This window comes from Myiozetetes cayanensis, unplaced genomic scaffold, assembly GCF_022539395.1.
Source record: "Myiozetetes cayanensis isolate MyiCay16 unplaced genomic scaffold, myiCay2020 scf213, whole genome shotgun sequence".
NCBI classification, from domain to species: domain Eukaryota; kingdom Metazoa; phylum Chordata; class Aves; order Passeriformes; family Tyrannidae; genus Myiozetetes; species Myiozetetes cayanensis.
This window is the reverse complement of record NW_026087427.1, coordinates 41,243-57,168: the sequence shown is the minus strand read 5'-3', so window position 1 is coordinate 57,168 and position 15,926 is coordinate 41,243. Positions and strand designations below refer to the sequence as shown.

The 15,926-nt window shown below is 62.8% G+C and overlaps 1 protein-coding gene and 1 long non-coding RNA gene across 2 annotated transcripts in view; one reads left to right on the top strand and one right to left on the bottom strand.

The window, feature by feature from the left end:
- Nucleotides 1-602: 602 nt before the first annotated feature.
- The window catches only part of GRIPAP1 (GRIP1 associated protein 1), a 31,913-nt gene continuing 16,589 nt past the window's right edge, over nt 603-15,926 (bottom strand). The window contains 14 exon segments of the mRNA XM_050318889.1: nt 603-753; nt 1,449-1,538; nt 1,541-1,569; nt 2,693-2,786; nt 3,002-3,073; nt 4,318-4,392; nt 5,672-5,745; nt 8,692-8,726; nt 9,077-9,133; nt 9,135-9,189; nt 9,278-9,335; nt 11,289-11,354; nt 12,191-12,250; nt 14,188-14,274. Coding sequence (XP_050174846.1) covers nt 682-753; nt 1,449-1,538; nt 1,541-1,569; nt 2,693-2,786; nt 3,002-3,073; nt 4,318-4,392; nt 5,672-5,745; nt 8,692-8,726; nt 9,077-9,133; nt 9,135-9,189; nt 9,278-9,335; nt 11,289-11,354; nt 12,191-12,250; nt 14,188-14,274 — 924 coding nt within the window. The 3' untranslated portion in view covers nt 603-681.
- On the top strand, nt 2,052-2,661 carry LOC126641804 (uncharacterized). Its single transcript, XR_007629305.1, has 3 exons — nt 2,052-2,079; nt 2,467-2,569; nt 2,643-2,661. It is a non-coding gene; the product is annotated as an uncharacterized LOC126641804 (long non-coding RNA).

The window sequence follows — 15,926 nt, the reverse complement described above, 5'->3', positions numbered from 1 at the left end:
ACGTCACGCCGCGCCCCCCGCCCCCCTCGCGGGGCCGGGCAGGATCCGGAGCGGCCGCGGAGGCGCCGAACGAGCCCCGTCCCCGCGGCCGCGGCCCCAGAACAACATCCGGGGCACCGAGGGGAAGTGACGTCACCGCCGAGACCACGCCCCGCCCCTCCTCGAACAATGACGTCACAGAGAGCGGATCGGGTTCGTTTATTGGGGGTGGGCGCATGCGGGACCCCCACCCCTTAAAGGGGCAACGGCACGAGAGGGGAACAGCGACCGCCTTAAAGGGGCAACACCAAGCGAGGGTCCAAACCCGCCTTAAAGGGGCAACGCCCGAAGGGGAGGAGCTCAACCCGTTCTTAAAGGGGCAACGGCGCTCTGAGGGGACCGCCCGCGTCTTAAAGGGGCAACGTCAAAGAGATCACTCCCTCCATCCGTCTTAAAGAGGCAACACCAGGGTGGGGACCACCGCTGTCTTAAAAGGGCGATGCCCTCCTGGGGGCTCCTTAAAGGGGTAAAGCCACAATAGGAACCGTCGCCACCTTAAAAGGGCGATGCCACAGCGGGACCCCCCTTAAAGGGGCAATGCCACCCCCAAAGCAGAGCCCCCCGCCGGGGTGGGGCCTGTGGCGCGAGGGGGGCGGAGCGATGGGGAGAGGCCCCGCCCCCAGGCGGAGATGGCCCCGCCCCTCACGGGGGTCCCGGGGGGGCCGTTTGGTCCTTCCTGAGCTGGGCCAGTTCCTGGGACAGCAACTCCAGGTCCTGGGCAGGGGGAAGGGGGGGATCAGAGGGCACCCCAATGGCCTTCCAAGTAACTCCCAGTGACCCCCCCAGTCATCCCAGTAACCCCTCCAGTGCTGCCCAGTGACCCCCCCCAGTGCTCCCAGTGACCCCCCAGCGCTGTGACTCCTCAGTAACCCTCCCAGTGCTCCCAGTGACCCTCCAAATAACTCCCAGTAATGCCCAGTGACCTCCCCAGTGCTACCCAGTGACTCCCCCAGCGCTCCCAGTAATCCCCCCAGTGCTCCCAGTAACCCCCCCAATGCTCCCAGTGACCCCCAGCGCTCCCAGTAATCCCCCAGTGCTCCCAGTAACCCCCAATGCTCCCAGTGACCCCCAGCGCCTCCCAGTAATCCCCCAGTGCTCCCAGTAACCCCCAATGCTCCCAGTGCCCCAGTGCCCAGTGACTCCCAGTACTCCAGACCCCAGTGCTCCCAGTGACTCCCCAGTGACCCCCCAGCGCTCCCAGTGACCCCCAGTGACCCCCCCAGCGCTCCCAGTGACCCCCAGTGACCCCCTCAGCACTCCCAGTGACCCCCCAGTGCTCCCAGTGACCCCCAGCACTCCCAGTAACCTCCCAGCACTCCCAGTGAGCTCCCAGTGCTCCCAGTGACCCCCAGCACTCCCAGTACTCCCCTAGTGCCAGCGTGCCCCAGGTGAGGCTCCCGCCCCCTGACCTGTGCCAGGTGCAGGTTCTTGGTGAGCTGCTCTTCCAGAAGGTTCTGCAGCTTCTTGTTCATCTTCCGCAGCCCTCCTCCTCCCGCTGCCTCCGGCGAGCGGAGACCGGGGGCACGGCCTCTGGGGGACACGTCAGGGGGATGGGGAGAGGGACAGGGGAGAGGGGGAGGACAGGGGAGGGACAGGGGAGATGGGAGGACAGGTGATAGGGACAGGGGAGATGATGGGGGAGAGGGAGGTAGGGGAGAGAGGAGAGATGGGGAGGGATGGGGAGGGACAGGGGAGATGGGGAGGGGATAGGGGAGGGACAGGGAGATGGGGGAGGGATGGGGGAGGGACAGGGGAGATGGGGGAGGGACAGGGGAGATGGGAGGGACAGGGGAGATGGGGGAGGGACAAGAAAGAACAGGTGAGCCAAGTAAGAGACAGGGGAGGGGACAGGTGAGATAAGACAGGACAGGTGAAGGTACAGGTAGCACAGGTGTGACAGGACAGGTAAGGGGTCTCACCGAGCCTGCTGTCCCTCACAAAGCTCTGGATGATGGCAGGGGAGGGGGAAAGGTGTGACAGGTGAGGTAGGACAGGTGAGGTCAGACAGGTGTGACAGGTGTGACAGGTGAGGTAGGACAGGTGTGAAAGGTGTGACAGGACAGGTAGGACAGGTGTGACAGGTGTGACAGGACAGGTGAGGGGTCCTGGGGATCTCACCGAGCCGGCTGTCCCTCACAAAGCTCTGGATGATGGCAGGGAGGGGACACAGGTGGAACAGGTGTGACAGGTGAGGTAGGACAGGACAGGTGTGACAGGACAGGACAGGTAGGACAGGTAAAGGGGTCTCACCAAGCCTGCTGTCCCTCACAAAGCTCTGGATGATGGCAGGGGAGGGGCACAGGTGGGACAGGTGAGGTAGGACAGGACAGGTGGGACAGGTGTGACAGGACAGGACAGGTAGGACAGGTGTGAAAGGTGTGACAGGACAGGTATGACAGGTGTGACAGGACAGGACAGGTGTGACAGGTGAGGGGTCTCAGGGGTCTCACCAAGCCTGCTGTCCCTCACAAAGCTCTGGATGATGGCAGGGGAGGGGCACAGGTGTGACAGGTGAGGTAGGACAGGTGAGGTCAGACAGGTGTGACAGGTGTGACAGGTGAGGTAGGACAGGTGTGAAAGGTGTGACAGGACAGGTGGGACAGGTGTGACAGGTGTGACAGGTAGGACAGGTGAGGGGTCTCAGGGGTCTCACCAAGCCTGCTGTCCCTCACGAAGCTCTGGATGATGGCGCTTTTCCGACACAGATCCTCGGCCATGGAGGCGCTCGACACCTCCAGGTGCCTCACCTGGGGACAGGTGCCAGCACAGGTGAGATCACGCCCAAACCTGAGCCCCCCAGGACCCCCCAGGCCCCCCAGTACCTTCTCCTCGAGCAGCCATCTCTCCTGCTGGCTCTGGGCCAGGCGCTGGAACAGCTCAGACCCCCTGAGACCCCCATATCCCCTGAGCCCCTGAGCCCCCAGGACCCCCCAGGACCCCCAGGACCCCCAGGCCCCAGTACCTTCTCCTCGAGCAGCCACCGCTCCTGCTGGCTCTGGGCCAGGCGCTGGAACAGCTCAGACCCCTGAGCCCCCTCATCCCCTGGAGCCCCCAGGACCCCCTGAGCCCCCAGGACCCCCAGAACCCCCAGGACCCCCAGTACCTTCTCCTCGAGCAGCCATCTCTCCTGCTGGCTCTGGGCCAGCCGCTGGAACAGCTCAGACCCCCTGAGCCCCCCAGGACCCCCTGAGCCCCCCAGGAGCCCCAGGACCCCCAGGACCCCCAGTACCTTCTCCTCGAGCAGCCACCGCTCCTGCTGGCTCTGGGCCAGGCGCTGGAACAGCTCAGACCCTCTGAGCCCCCAGGACCCCTCCAAGCCCCCAGACCCCCAGTACCTTCTCCTCGAGCAGCCATCTCTCCTGCTGGCTCTGGGCCAGCCGCTGGAACAGCTCAGACCCCTGGAGCCCCCAGGACCCCCAGGACCCCTGAGCCCCCCAGGACCCCCAAGCCCCCAGGACCCCCAGGACCCCAGTACCTTCTCCTCGAGCAGCCACCGCTCCTGCTGGCTCTGGGCCAGCCGCTGGAACAGCTCAGACCCCCTGAACCCCCGAGCCCCCCATATCCCCTGGCCCCCAGGACCCCCAGGACCCCAGGACCCCCCAGGATCCCCAGTACCTTCTCCTCAAGCAGCCACCGCTCCTGCTGGCTCTGGCCAGCCGATGGAACAGCTCAGACCCCCAGGACCCCCAGGACCCCCAGGACCCCAGGACCCCCAGGCCCCCCAGGACCCCCCAGTACCTTCTCCTCGAGCAGCCATCGCTCCTGCTGGCTCTGGGCCAGGCGCTGGAACAGCTCAGACCCTCTGAGCCCCCCAGGACCCCCAAGCCCCCAGACCCCCAGTACCTTCTCCTCGAGCAGCCATCTCTCCTGCTGGCTCTGGGCCAGCCGCTGGAACAGCTCAGACCCCTGAGCCCCCAGGACCCCAGGATCCCCAGGACCCCCAGACCCCCCAGTACCTTCTCCTCGAGCAGCCATCTCTCCTGCTGGCTCTGGGCCAGGCGCTGGAACAGCTCAGACCCCCTGAGCCCCCCAGGACCCCCAGGACCCCCAGGACCCCCCAGGACCCCCAGTACCTTCTCCTCGAGCAGCCATCTCTCCTGCTGGCTCTGGGCCAGCCGCTGGAACAGCTCAGACCCCAGGACCCCCAAGCCCCCATATCCCCTGAGCCCCCATGACCCCCAGGACCCCCAGGACCCCTGAGCCCCCAGGCCCCCCAGACCCCAGTACCTTCTCCTCAGCAGCCATCTCTCCTGCTGGCTCTGGGCCAGCCGCTGGAACAGCTCGGCCACCTCAGCTGGGGACAAACCCCCCGGGACCCCCGGCGCTGCCGCCCCCGGGGCTGCCCGACCCCGACTGGGGAGGAGGAGAAAGGGGTGGAGTCAGAGAGAGGGGAGTGGTTTGGGAAGGCCAAACCACGCCCCCTTCGCCTCCAGGTGAAGCCACACCCATGAAAAGGTCACAGCCTTTGAGGTCATAGTGGTGTGGCCACACCCCTTTAAAGCCACACCCATTTAAAGCCACACCCCTTTTAAAGCCACACCCCTGCACCCAAACCCCTTAAGGCCACACCCCTTTAAGCCACACCCATTAAAGCCACACCCCTGAACCCAAACCCTTTCAAGCCCCAACCCCTAAGCCCAAACCCTTTAGGCCACACCCCTTTGAAGCCACACTCACCTAAGCCACACCCCAAACTCAAACTGTTTAGACAACACCCCTTTGAAGCCACCCCCCCAAAGCCACACCCCTTAAAACCACACCCTTTACAAGCCACACCCACTAAAATCCCACCCCTTAAAGCCACATCCATCAAAGCCACACCCCTTCAAAGCCACACCCCTGAACCCAAACCCTATGCCACACCCATTAAAGCCACACCCATTTAAAGCCACACCCATTAAAGCCACACCCCTTAAAAGCCACACCCCAAACCCTTTCAAGCCACACCCATTAAAACCACACCCATTTAAGCCACACCCATTAAACCCACACCCATTAAAACCACACCCCTTCAAAGCCACACCCCTAAAACCAAACCCCTTTAAGCCACACCTATTGAAACCCCACCCCTTAAAAGCCACACCCATTAAACCCACACCCCTTGAAGCCACACCCCTTAAAAGCCACACCCCTAAACCCAAACCCCTTTAAGCAACACCCATCAAAACCACACCCCTTAAAAACCACACCCATCAAAACCACACCCCTTAAAAACCACACCCATCAAAACCACACCCCTTAAAAACCACACCCATCAAAACCACACCCCCTGAAGCCAAACCCCTTAAAAGCCACACCCCAAAACCCAAACCCTTTCAAGCCACACCCATTTAAAGCCACACCCATTAAAGCCACACCCCAAAACCCAACCTTCCAAGCCACACCCTCTTACAGCCACATCCATAAGCCCAGACCCTTTAGGCCACACCCTTTTGAAGCCACACCCACCTAGGCCACACCCCCAAAGCCACGCCCCTCAAAACCACAGCCCTTAAAGCCACACCCCATTTAGAGCCAACCCCCAAAGCCACACCCTTTTAAAGCCACACCCTTTAAAGCCACACCCTTGAAGGCCACACCCACCCAAGCCACACCCACCCAGGCCCCGCCCCCTCCACGAGGCCACGCCCACCTTGGTGCTGCCGGGGGCGGAGCTGCCGCGGCCCAGCGGGGACACGGAGCTGCCATCGCCCCCGGACCCCGCCCGGGACCCCCGTCCAACCCCAGCTCCTCCAGCCCTGGGGGACACAGTCAGGGGACCCCAAAACCACCCAGGGACCCCAAAAACCACCCAGGGACCCCAAAAATCCCTCCAGGAACCCCAAAAATCCATCCAGGGACCCCCAAAATCCATCCAGGGACCCCCCGTCCAACCCCAGCTCCTCCAGCCCTGGGGGACTCCCAAAAATCCATCCAGGGACCCCCAAAAATCCATCCAGGGACCCCCCCGTCCAACCCCAGCTCCTCCAGCCCTGGAGGACACGGGTCAGGGGACCCTAAAACCACCCAGGGACCCCAAAACCATCCAGGGACCCCAAAATCCACCCAGGAACCGTCCAACCCAAACTCCATCCCAGGGAGCAGCAGGGACCCAAAATCCATCCAGGGACCCCAAACACCCCGTCCAACCCCAGCTCCTCCAGCCCTGGGGGACAAACAGTCAGGGGACCCCAAAACTACCCAGGGACCCCAAAATCCCCCAGGAACCCCAAAATCCATCCAGGGACCCCCAAATATCCATCCAGGGACCCCTCGTCCAACCCCAGCTCCTCCAGCCCTGGGGGGGACACAGTCAGGGGGGACCCCAAAAATCCATCCAGGGACCCCAAAATCCATCCAGGGAACCCCAAAAATCCATCCAGGGACCCCCAAAATCCATCCAGGGACCCCCCGTCCAACCCCAGCTCCTCCAGCCCTGGGGGGGACACGGGGTCAGGGGGGACCCCAAAACCTACCCAGGGACCTCCAAAACCACCCAGGGACCCCAAAATCCATCCAGGGACCCCCCAAAAATCCATCCAGGGACCCCCCGTCCAACCCCAGCTCCTCCAGCCCTGGGGGGGACAAACAGTCAGGGGGGACCCCAAAAACCACCCAGGGACCCCCAAAATCCATCCAGGGACCCCAAAATCCATCCAGGGACCCCAAAATCCATCCAGGGACCCCCAAATACCCCCAGGGACTCCTCCAACCCCAGCTCCATCCAGCCCTGGGGACCCAAAACCCTCAGGGACCCCCCGTCCAACCCCAGCTCCTCCAGCTCTGGGGGGGACAAACAGTCAGGGGGGACCCCAAAAACCACCCAGGGACCCCAAAAACCACCCAGGGACCCCCAAAAACCACCCAGGGACCCCCCAAATACCCCCAGGGACCCCAAAAATCCATCCAGGGACCCCCAAAAACCACCCAGGGACCCCAAAATCCATCCAGGGACCCCCCCCGTCCAACCCCAGCTCCTCCAGCCCTGGGGGGGACAGTCAGGGGGGACCCCAAAACACACCCAGGGACCTCCAAAACCCCCCCAGGGACCCCAAAATCCATCCAGGGACCCCCCAAAAATCCCCCCAGGGACCCCCTGTCCAACCCCAGCTCCTCCAGCCCTGGGGGGGACAAACAGGCAGGGGGGACCCCAAAAACAACCCAGGGACACCCAGTGGGACCCCCCCAAACTGTGGGGACCCCCACCCCCAAGGGACCCCCTGGACCCCAAAGACCCCCAAATCCCCTCAAATCCCCCCAAACTCCCCTTAAACCCCCAGGACCCTGCAGGAACCCAGTGCCTGAACTTCTACCCCAAACCCCCTTGGACCCCAACACCCAAAACCCCCAAACCCTTGGGGACCCCTGAGCTGTGGGGACCCCCGCCCCCGAGGGACCCCCCAAACCCAGGGACCCTCTGGGACCCCCCAAATCCCCCCAAACCCCCCTTAAACCCCCAGGACCCTGCAGGAACCCGGTGCCTGAACTTCCACCCCAAACCCCCTTGGACCCCAACACCCAAAAACCCCCAAACCCTTGGGGACCCCTGAGCTGTGGGGACCCCCTACCCCCCGAGGGACCCCCAAACCCAGGGACCCTCTGGGACCCCCCCAAATCCCCTAAACCCCCCAGGATTCCCAAACCCCATCAAACCCCAGTGACTCCGGTACCTCCCCAAACCCCCTTGGACCCCAACACCCAAAAACCCCCAAACCCTTGGGGACCCCTGAGCTGTGGGGAGCCCCTGACCCCGAGGGACCCCCAAACCTGGGGACCCTCTGGGACCCCCCAAATCCCCCTAAACCCCCAGGATTCCCAAACCCCATCAAACACCAGTGACTCCGGTACCTCCCCAAGCCCCCTTGGACCCCAACACCCAAAACCCCAAACCCTTGGGGACCCCCTGAGCTGTGGGGACCCTCCTGGCCCCCGAGGGACCCTCCCACCCCGGGGACCCCCAGGACCCCCCAAATCCCCCAAACTCCCCTAAACCCCCAGGACCCTGCAGGAACCCGGTGCCTGAACTCCCACCCCAAACCCCCTCGGACCCCAACACCCAAAAACCCCAAACCCTTGGGGACCCCCGAGCTGTGGGGACCCCCGACCCTCGAGGGACCCCCCAACCCCGAGGACCCCTGGGACCCCCCAAACCCCCAAACTCCCCCTAAACCCCCTAGATTATCCCAAACCCCATCAAACCCCAGTGACTCTGGTACCTCCCCAAACCCCCTTGGACCCCAACACCCAAAAACCCCTAAACCCTTGGGGACCCCTGAGCTGTGGGGACCCCCGACCCCCGACGGGACCCCTCCCACCCCGGGACCCCCAAAACCCCCCAAAATCCCCCAAACTTCCCCTAAACCCCCCAGGACCCTGCAGGAACCCGGTGCCTGAACTCCCACCCCAAACCCCCTTGGACCCCAACACCCAAAACCCCCAAACCCTTGGGGACCTCTGAGCTGTGGGGACCCCCTGACCCCGAGGGACCTCCCACCCTAGGGACCCCCAGGACCCCAAATCCCCCAAACTCCCCCAAAGCCCCCAGGATCCCTGCAAACCCCAGTGACTCCGGTACCTCCCAAACCCCCTGGGACCCCAACACCCAAAAACCCCCAAACCCTTAGGGACCCCTGAGCTGTGGGGACCCCTCGACCCCGAGGGACCCCTCCCACCCTGGGGACCCCTGGGACCCCCCCAAATCCCCCAAACTCCCCTAAACCCCCAGGACCCTGCAGGAACCCGGTGCCTGAACTCCCACCCCAAACCCCCTTGGACCCCAACACCCAGAAACCCCCAAACCCTTGGGGACCCCTGAGCTGTGGGAACCCCCACCCCCGAGGGACCCCCTCACCCTGGGGACTCCCTAGAACCCCCCAAAATCCCTAAACTCCCCTAAACCCCCAGGACTCCCCAAACCCCATCAAACCCCAGTGCCTCAACACCCACCCCAAACCCCCTTGACCCCAACACCCAAAAACCCCCAAACCCTTGGGGACCCCTGAGTTGGGGGACCCCCGACCTCGAGGGACCCCCACCCCTGAGGACCCCCAAATCCCACCCGGATCGGGCCCTGCTGGGCGCCAGCAGCCCCTGCAGCCGCTCCTGCAGCCGATCCCCGGCGCCGCTCCTCCTGCAGCTGCCGCCGCAGGTCCTTCAGCTGGGGAAGGGGGACTTTTGGGGGCTCAGGGGGTTTGGGGCTCAGGGACCCCTTGAGACGGGCAGGTCTTGACCTCCAGACCCTCTTGAGCCCCCTCCTCACCGCAGCGGCTGCCCTTCTTCTCCAGGATGCGCTGCCCGTCCCGCACGTCCCTCAGCTCCTGGGGAATTCTGGGGGTCAGGGGGTTTGGGGGTCCTGGGGGTTTGGGGGTTTGGGGAGGGGTTGAGGAGTCCTGGGGTGCTTTGGGGTCAGAGGGGTTTGGGGTGTTGTGGAGGTGTCCTGGGGGAATTCTTGAGGACCAGGGAGGGGCTGGGGGTCCTGGGCAAAGGTTGGGGGTCAGGGGCTTGGGGGTCCTGGGGGTTTGGGGTCATAGGGGTTTGGGGGTCGGGGGCTTGAGGAGTCCTGGGAGTGTTGGGGTCAGAGGGGTTTGGGGTGTTCTGGAGGTGTCCTGGGGAATTTTGAGGGACCGGGAGGGGCTTGGGGGTCCTGGCAAAGGTTGGGGGTCAGGGGGTTTGGGGGGTCACAGAAGGATTTTGGGGGTCCGGGGGCTTTGGGTGGTCCTAGGAGGGTTTGGGGGTCCAGGAGGGCTTGGGGGTCAGGAGGGGTTTGGGGGGATTTTGGGGGTCCCACCTGTCTGAGGATCCTGAAGGATATTTTTGGGGGTATTTTGGGGTATTTTTGGGAGATTTTGGGGGTCCCACCTGTCTGAGAACCCCAAGAGATATTTTTGGGGTATATTTTGGGGATATTTTGAGGTGGATTTGGGATACTTTGGGGTGGATTTGGGATATTTTGGGGGGATTTGGGGGGTCCCACCTGTCTGAAGGCCTTGGGGGGATGTTTTGGGGTGGATTTTGGATATTTTGGGGGGATTTTGGGGTGGATTTGGGATACTTTGGGGTGGATTTTGGATATTTTGGGGGGATTTTGGGGTGGATTTGGGATATTTTGGGGGGATTTGGGGGGTCCCACCTGTCTGAAGGCCTTGGGGGGATGTTTTGGGGTGGATTTTGGATATTTTAGAGGTATTTGGGGGGGTATTTTGGGGGTCCCACCTGTTTGAGAGCCTTGGGGGATATTTTGGGGATGTTTTAGGGTGGATTTGGGGTATTTTGGGGGGATTTTGGGGGTCCCACCTGTCTGAAGACTTTGGGGGTATTTGGGTGGATTTTGGATATTTTGGGGGGATTTTGGGATTTTGGGGTCCCACCTGTCTGAGGGCCTTGAGGGGATGTTTTGGGGTGGATTTGGGATATTTTGGGGTATTTTGGGGTCCCACCTATCTGAAGACTTTGGGGGATTTTGGGGGACTTTGGGGTCCCACCTGTTTGAGAGCCTTGGGGGATATTTTGGGGATGTTTTAGGGTGGATTTGGGGTATTTTGGGGGGATTTTGGGGTCCCACCTGTCTCAGGGCTCTGGGGGGATATTTTGGGGTGGATTTGGGGGATTTTGGGGGGATTTTGGGGGGGATTTTGGGGGTCCCACCTGTCTGAGAGTCCTGGGGGATATTTTGGGGTGGATTTGGGTTATTTTGGGGTGTATTTTAGGGGGTATTTTGGGGGTCCCACCTGTTTAAAGACTTTGGGGGGATATTTTGGGGATGTTTTAGGGTGGATTTGGGTTATTTTGGGGGGGATTTTGGAGGTCCCACCTGTCTGAAGACTTTGGGGGGATTTTGGGGTGGATTTTGGATATTTTAGGGGTATTTGGGGGGGTATTTTGGGGGTCCCACCTGTCTCAGGGCTCTGGGGGGATATTTTGGGGTGGATTTTGGATATTTTGGGGGTATTTTGGGGGTCCCACCTGTCTGAAGACTTTGGGGGGATTTTGGGGTGGATTTTGGACATTTTAGGGTATTTGGGGGTATTTCGGGGTCCCACCTGTTTGAGAGCCTTGGGGATATTTTGGGGATGTTTTAGGGTGGATTTGGGGTATTTTGGGGGGGGATTTTGGGGGTCCCACCTGTCTCAGGGCCTTTGGGGGATATTTTGGGGTGGATTTTGGATATTTGGGGTATTTTGGGGGATTTTGGGGTCCCACCTGTCTGAGGGCTCTGGGGATATTTTTGGGGTGGATTTGGGGTATTTTGGGGGGTATTTTGGGGGTCCCACCTGTCTCAGGGCCTTGGCCTCCCCCTCGTGCAGCTCCCTCAGTCGCTGCTCCTCCCCCAGCCGGGCCTGGGGGGGCACGGGGGGCGTTTTTGGGGGGGTCCCACAGGCCCCACACCCCTTTGCAGATCCCAAAGACCCCCAGACCTCTTTCTGGGGTCTCACAGCCCCTTTTTGGGGGTCCCAAAGACCCCAGACCCCCTTTTTGGGGGTCCCACAACCCTTGAGCTCCCAAGGCAGCCCCCAAATCCCCCCCCAAATTTCCCAATCTCCCCAGGACCCCCAAACTTTGCCAGGACACCCCAAAATTCCCCAGGACCCCCCAAGACCCCCCCAGATTTTCCCAGGACCCCCCACCTCCCCCAAAAATTCCCCGACCTCGAGCTGCCCCCAGGACCCCTCCCAGTCTGCCCAGAACCCCCCAAAACCCCTCAGACCCCCCAACACCCCCCAAACCCCCAGGACCCCCCAAATTCCTCCCAGGACCCTCAAGACCCCCCAAACACCCTCAGGACCCTCCAAACCCCCCCAAAATCCCCCAAACTCCCCCCAAAATCCCCCTCTGACGTCAAGCTGCCCCAGGACCCCTCCCAGTCTGCCCAGAACTCCCCAAACCTCCCTCAGGACCCCCCCAAGACCCCCCCAAACCCCCCCAGGACCCCCCAAACTCCCCCAGGCCCCCCAGAGACCACCCCAGACCCCCAAATGCCCCCAGGACCCCCAAAATCCCCCTGACCTCGAGCTAGCCCGGTTCTGCTCCAGCTCCTCCTGCAGCCGCTGCAGCTTCTCCTGGGAACACCCAAATTTGGGGGTCCCCAAGACAGGGGAGACCCCCCCAGAGCCCAGGGGGACCCCCAAACCCCCGGGGTCCCAGGGGTCCTGGGGTTTTGGGGTTTTGTTTTTACCTGGGCAGCCTCAGCCTCGTCCAAGCGGAGCCGGAGCTGCTCCCGCTCCCCCGAGACCACCTGGGAGAGACCCCCAAAGTCACCCCCTGGGACCCCCAAATCCCACCCTGGGACCCCAAATCCCACCCTGGGACCCCCAAATTCACACTCAGGGACCCCCAAAACCCCCCAGAGCTGTGGGACCCCTGGATCAGCCACTGGGACCCCCAAATCAGCCCCAGGGACCCCCAAAATGCCCCCCGGGACCCCCAAATCCCACCCTGGGACCCCCAAATCCCACCCTGGGACCCCCAAATCCACACTCAGGGACCCCCAAAACCCCCCAGAGCTGTGGGACCCCTGGATCAGCCACTGGGACCCCCAAAATCAGCCCCTGGGACCCCAAAATTCACCACCTGGGACCCCAAAATTCACCCCTGGGACCCCCAAATCCCACCCTGGGACCCCCAAATTCACACTCGGGGACCCCCAAACCCCCCCAGGGCTCTGGGACCTCCAGATCAGCCACTGGGACCCCAAAATCCCACCTGGGACCCCCCCAAATTCATACCCAGGGACCCCCAAATCCCACCCTGGGACCCCCAAAGCCCATCCAGGACCCCCAAATCCCATCCCGGGACCCCCAAATTCACACTCAGGAACCCCCAAAACCCCCCAGGCTGTGGGACCCCCAGATCAGTCACTGGGACACCAAAATCAGCCACTGGGACCCCCAAATCCCACCCTGGGACCCCCAAATTCACACCCTGGGACCCCCAAATCACACCCTGGGACCCCCAAATTCACACTCGGGGACCCCCAAACCCCCCAGGGCTGTGGGACCCCCAGATCAGCCCCTGGGACCCCCAAATCCCACCCTGGGACCCCCAAAGCCCCTCCAGGACCCCCAAATCCCATCCCGGGACCCCCAAATTCACACCCAGGGACCCCCAAATTCACACCCAGGAACCCCCAAATCCCACCCTGGGACCCCCAAAGCCCCTCCAGGACCCCCAAATCCCATCCTGGACCCCAAATTCCACCCTGGGACCCCCAAATCCCACCCTGGGACCCCCAAATCCCACCCTGGGACCCCCAACCACACTCAGGAACCCCAAATCCCACCCTGGGACCCCCAAATTCCACCCTGGGACCCCCAAACTCCCCAGAGCTCTGGGACCCCCAAATCCACCCCCTGGAACCCCTAAACCCATCCTGGGACCCCCAAATCCCACCCTGGGACGCCAAAATCCACCCTGGGACCCCCAAATCCACCCTGGGACCCCCACCCCCTGGGACCCCCAAATCCCATCCTGGGACCCCCAATTCACCCCCTGGGACCCCCAAATCCCACCCTGGGACCCCCAAATTCACACTCAGGAACCCCCAAATCCCCCAGGGCTGTGGGACCCCCTAGATCAGCCACTGGGACCCCCAAATTCACACCCTGGGACCCCCAAATCCCACCCTGGGACCCCCAAATCCCACCCTGGGACCCCAAATCCCACCCTGGGACCCCCAAATTCACACCCTGGGACCCCAAAACCCCCAGGGCTCTGGGACCCCAGATCAGCCACTGGGACCCCAAAATCACACCCTGGGACCCCCAAATCCCACCCTGAGACCCCCTAAATTCACCCCCTGGGACCCCTAAATCCCACCCTGGGACCCCCAAATTCCACCCTGGGACCCCCAAACCCCCTCCAGGACCCTCAACCCCCTCCATGACTCCCCTAAATCCCTCTGAGGACACCCCAAAGCCCCCCAAAATGCACCCATTTCCCCCCCAAGACCCCCCTCAACCCCTCTGGGGACCCCCAAAGCCCCCAAGACCCCCTAAATCCCTCTGGGGACCCCCAAGCCCCCAAAATGGCCCCCATTTCCTCCCATTTCCCCCAGGACCCCCTAAATCCCTCTGAGGAACCCCCTAAGCCCCCAAAATGCCCCTCATTTCCCCCCAAAGCCCCCCCAAACCCCTCCAAAGCCCCCCCAAAGCTCCCCCCAAAGCCCCCCCGTACCTGGAGCTGGGAGTGCAGGAGCTCCCCCCGCTCGCGGCTCTCGCGCAGCTCCCGCGCCCGCTCCTCACTCAGCTCCTGCAGCCCCCCCTGGGCCTGGGACCCCCCCCAAAATCCTTCAGGGGGCTTAAAACACCCCCCAAACCTTCCTGAACCCCCCTGAGCCTGGGACCCCCAAAAACCTGTCATGAAAGGCTTAAAAACCCCCACAAACACTCCTGGCCCGCTCCTCGCTCAGCTCCTGCAGCCCCCCCTGGGCCTGGGACCCCCAAAAACACTCCTGAACCCCCCCAAACCTTCCTGCAGCCCCCCCTGGGCCTGGGACCCCCAAAAATACATCAGGGGGGGCTTAAAACCCCCAAACCTTCCTGCAGCCCCCTGGGCCTGGGACCCCAAAACACTCCTGAACCCCCCCAAACACTCCTGACCCCCCAAACCTTCCTGACCCGCTCCTCACTCAGCTCCTGCAGCCCCCTGGGCCTGGGACCCCCAAACACTCCTGAACCCCCCAAACCTTCCTGAACCCCCCGGGCCTGGGACCACCCTAAACATACATCGGGGGCTCAAAACACCCCCAAAACACTCCTGACCCGCCTCACTCAGCTCCTGCAGCCCCCTGGGCCTGGGACCCCCAAAACACTCCTGAACCCCCCAAACCTTCCTGAACTCCCCTGGGCCTGGGACCACCCCAAAATACATCGGGGGCTCAAACACCCCAAAACACTCCTGACCCGCTCCTCACTCAGCTCCTGCAGCCCCCCCCGGGCCTGGGACCCCTAAAAACCTGTGATGGGGGCTCAAAACACCCCAAACCTTCCTGAACCCCTCAAATATTCCTGCAGCCCCCTAGGCCTGGGACCCCAAAACACTCCTGAACCCCCCAAAACACTCCTGAACCCCCCAAACACTCCTGAACCCCCAAACCTTCCTGACCCGCTCCTCACCTCAGCTCCTGCAGCCCCCTGGGCCTGGGACCCCCAAAATACTGATCAGGGGCTTAAAACCCCCAAACCTTCCTGAACCCCCTGGGCCTGGGACCCCCAAAATCTGTCAGGGGCTGGGACCCCCAAACCTTCCTGAATCCCCTGGGCCTGGGACCCCCTAAAATACATCGGGGGCTTAAAACCCCAAACCTTCCTGACCCGCTCCTCACTCAGCTCCTGCAGCCCCCCCCGGGCCTGGGACCCCCAAAACCTGTCATGGGGGCTCAAACACCCCCAAACCTTCCTGAACCCCCCAAACCTTCCTGCAGCCCCCTGGGCCTGGGACCCCCAAAAACACTCCTGAACCCCCCCAAACCTTCCTGCAGCCCCCTGGGCCTGGGACCCCAAAAACACTCCTGAACCCCCCAACCTTGCTGAACCCCTCAAATATTCCTGCAGCCCCTCTGGGCCTGGGACCCCCAAAATACATCAGGGGGGCTGGAAACCCCCCCAAACCTTCCTGCAGCCCCCCCTGGGCCTGGGAACCCCCCCAAAATCTGTCAGGGGTTCAGGGCTGGAGACCCCACCATCCAGCCCCCTAAATCTGATCCCCTGAGCCCCCAACCCCCCCAAACCATCAGTGAGTTCCTGCAGACCCCCTGGGCCTGAGACCCCCCCAAAATCTGTCAGGGGGCTGGGACCCCCAAACCTTCCTGCAGCCCCACCTGGGCCTGGGACCCCCAAAATCTGTCAGGGGGCTGGGGACCCCAAACCTTCCTGTAGCCCCCCGGGCCTGGGACCCCCAAATCCTTCAGGGGG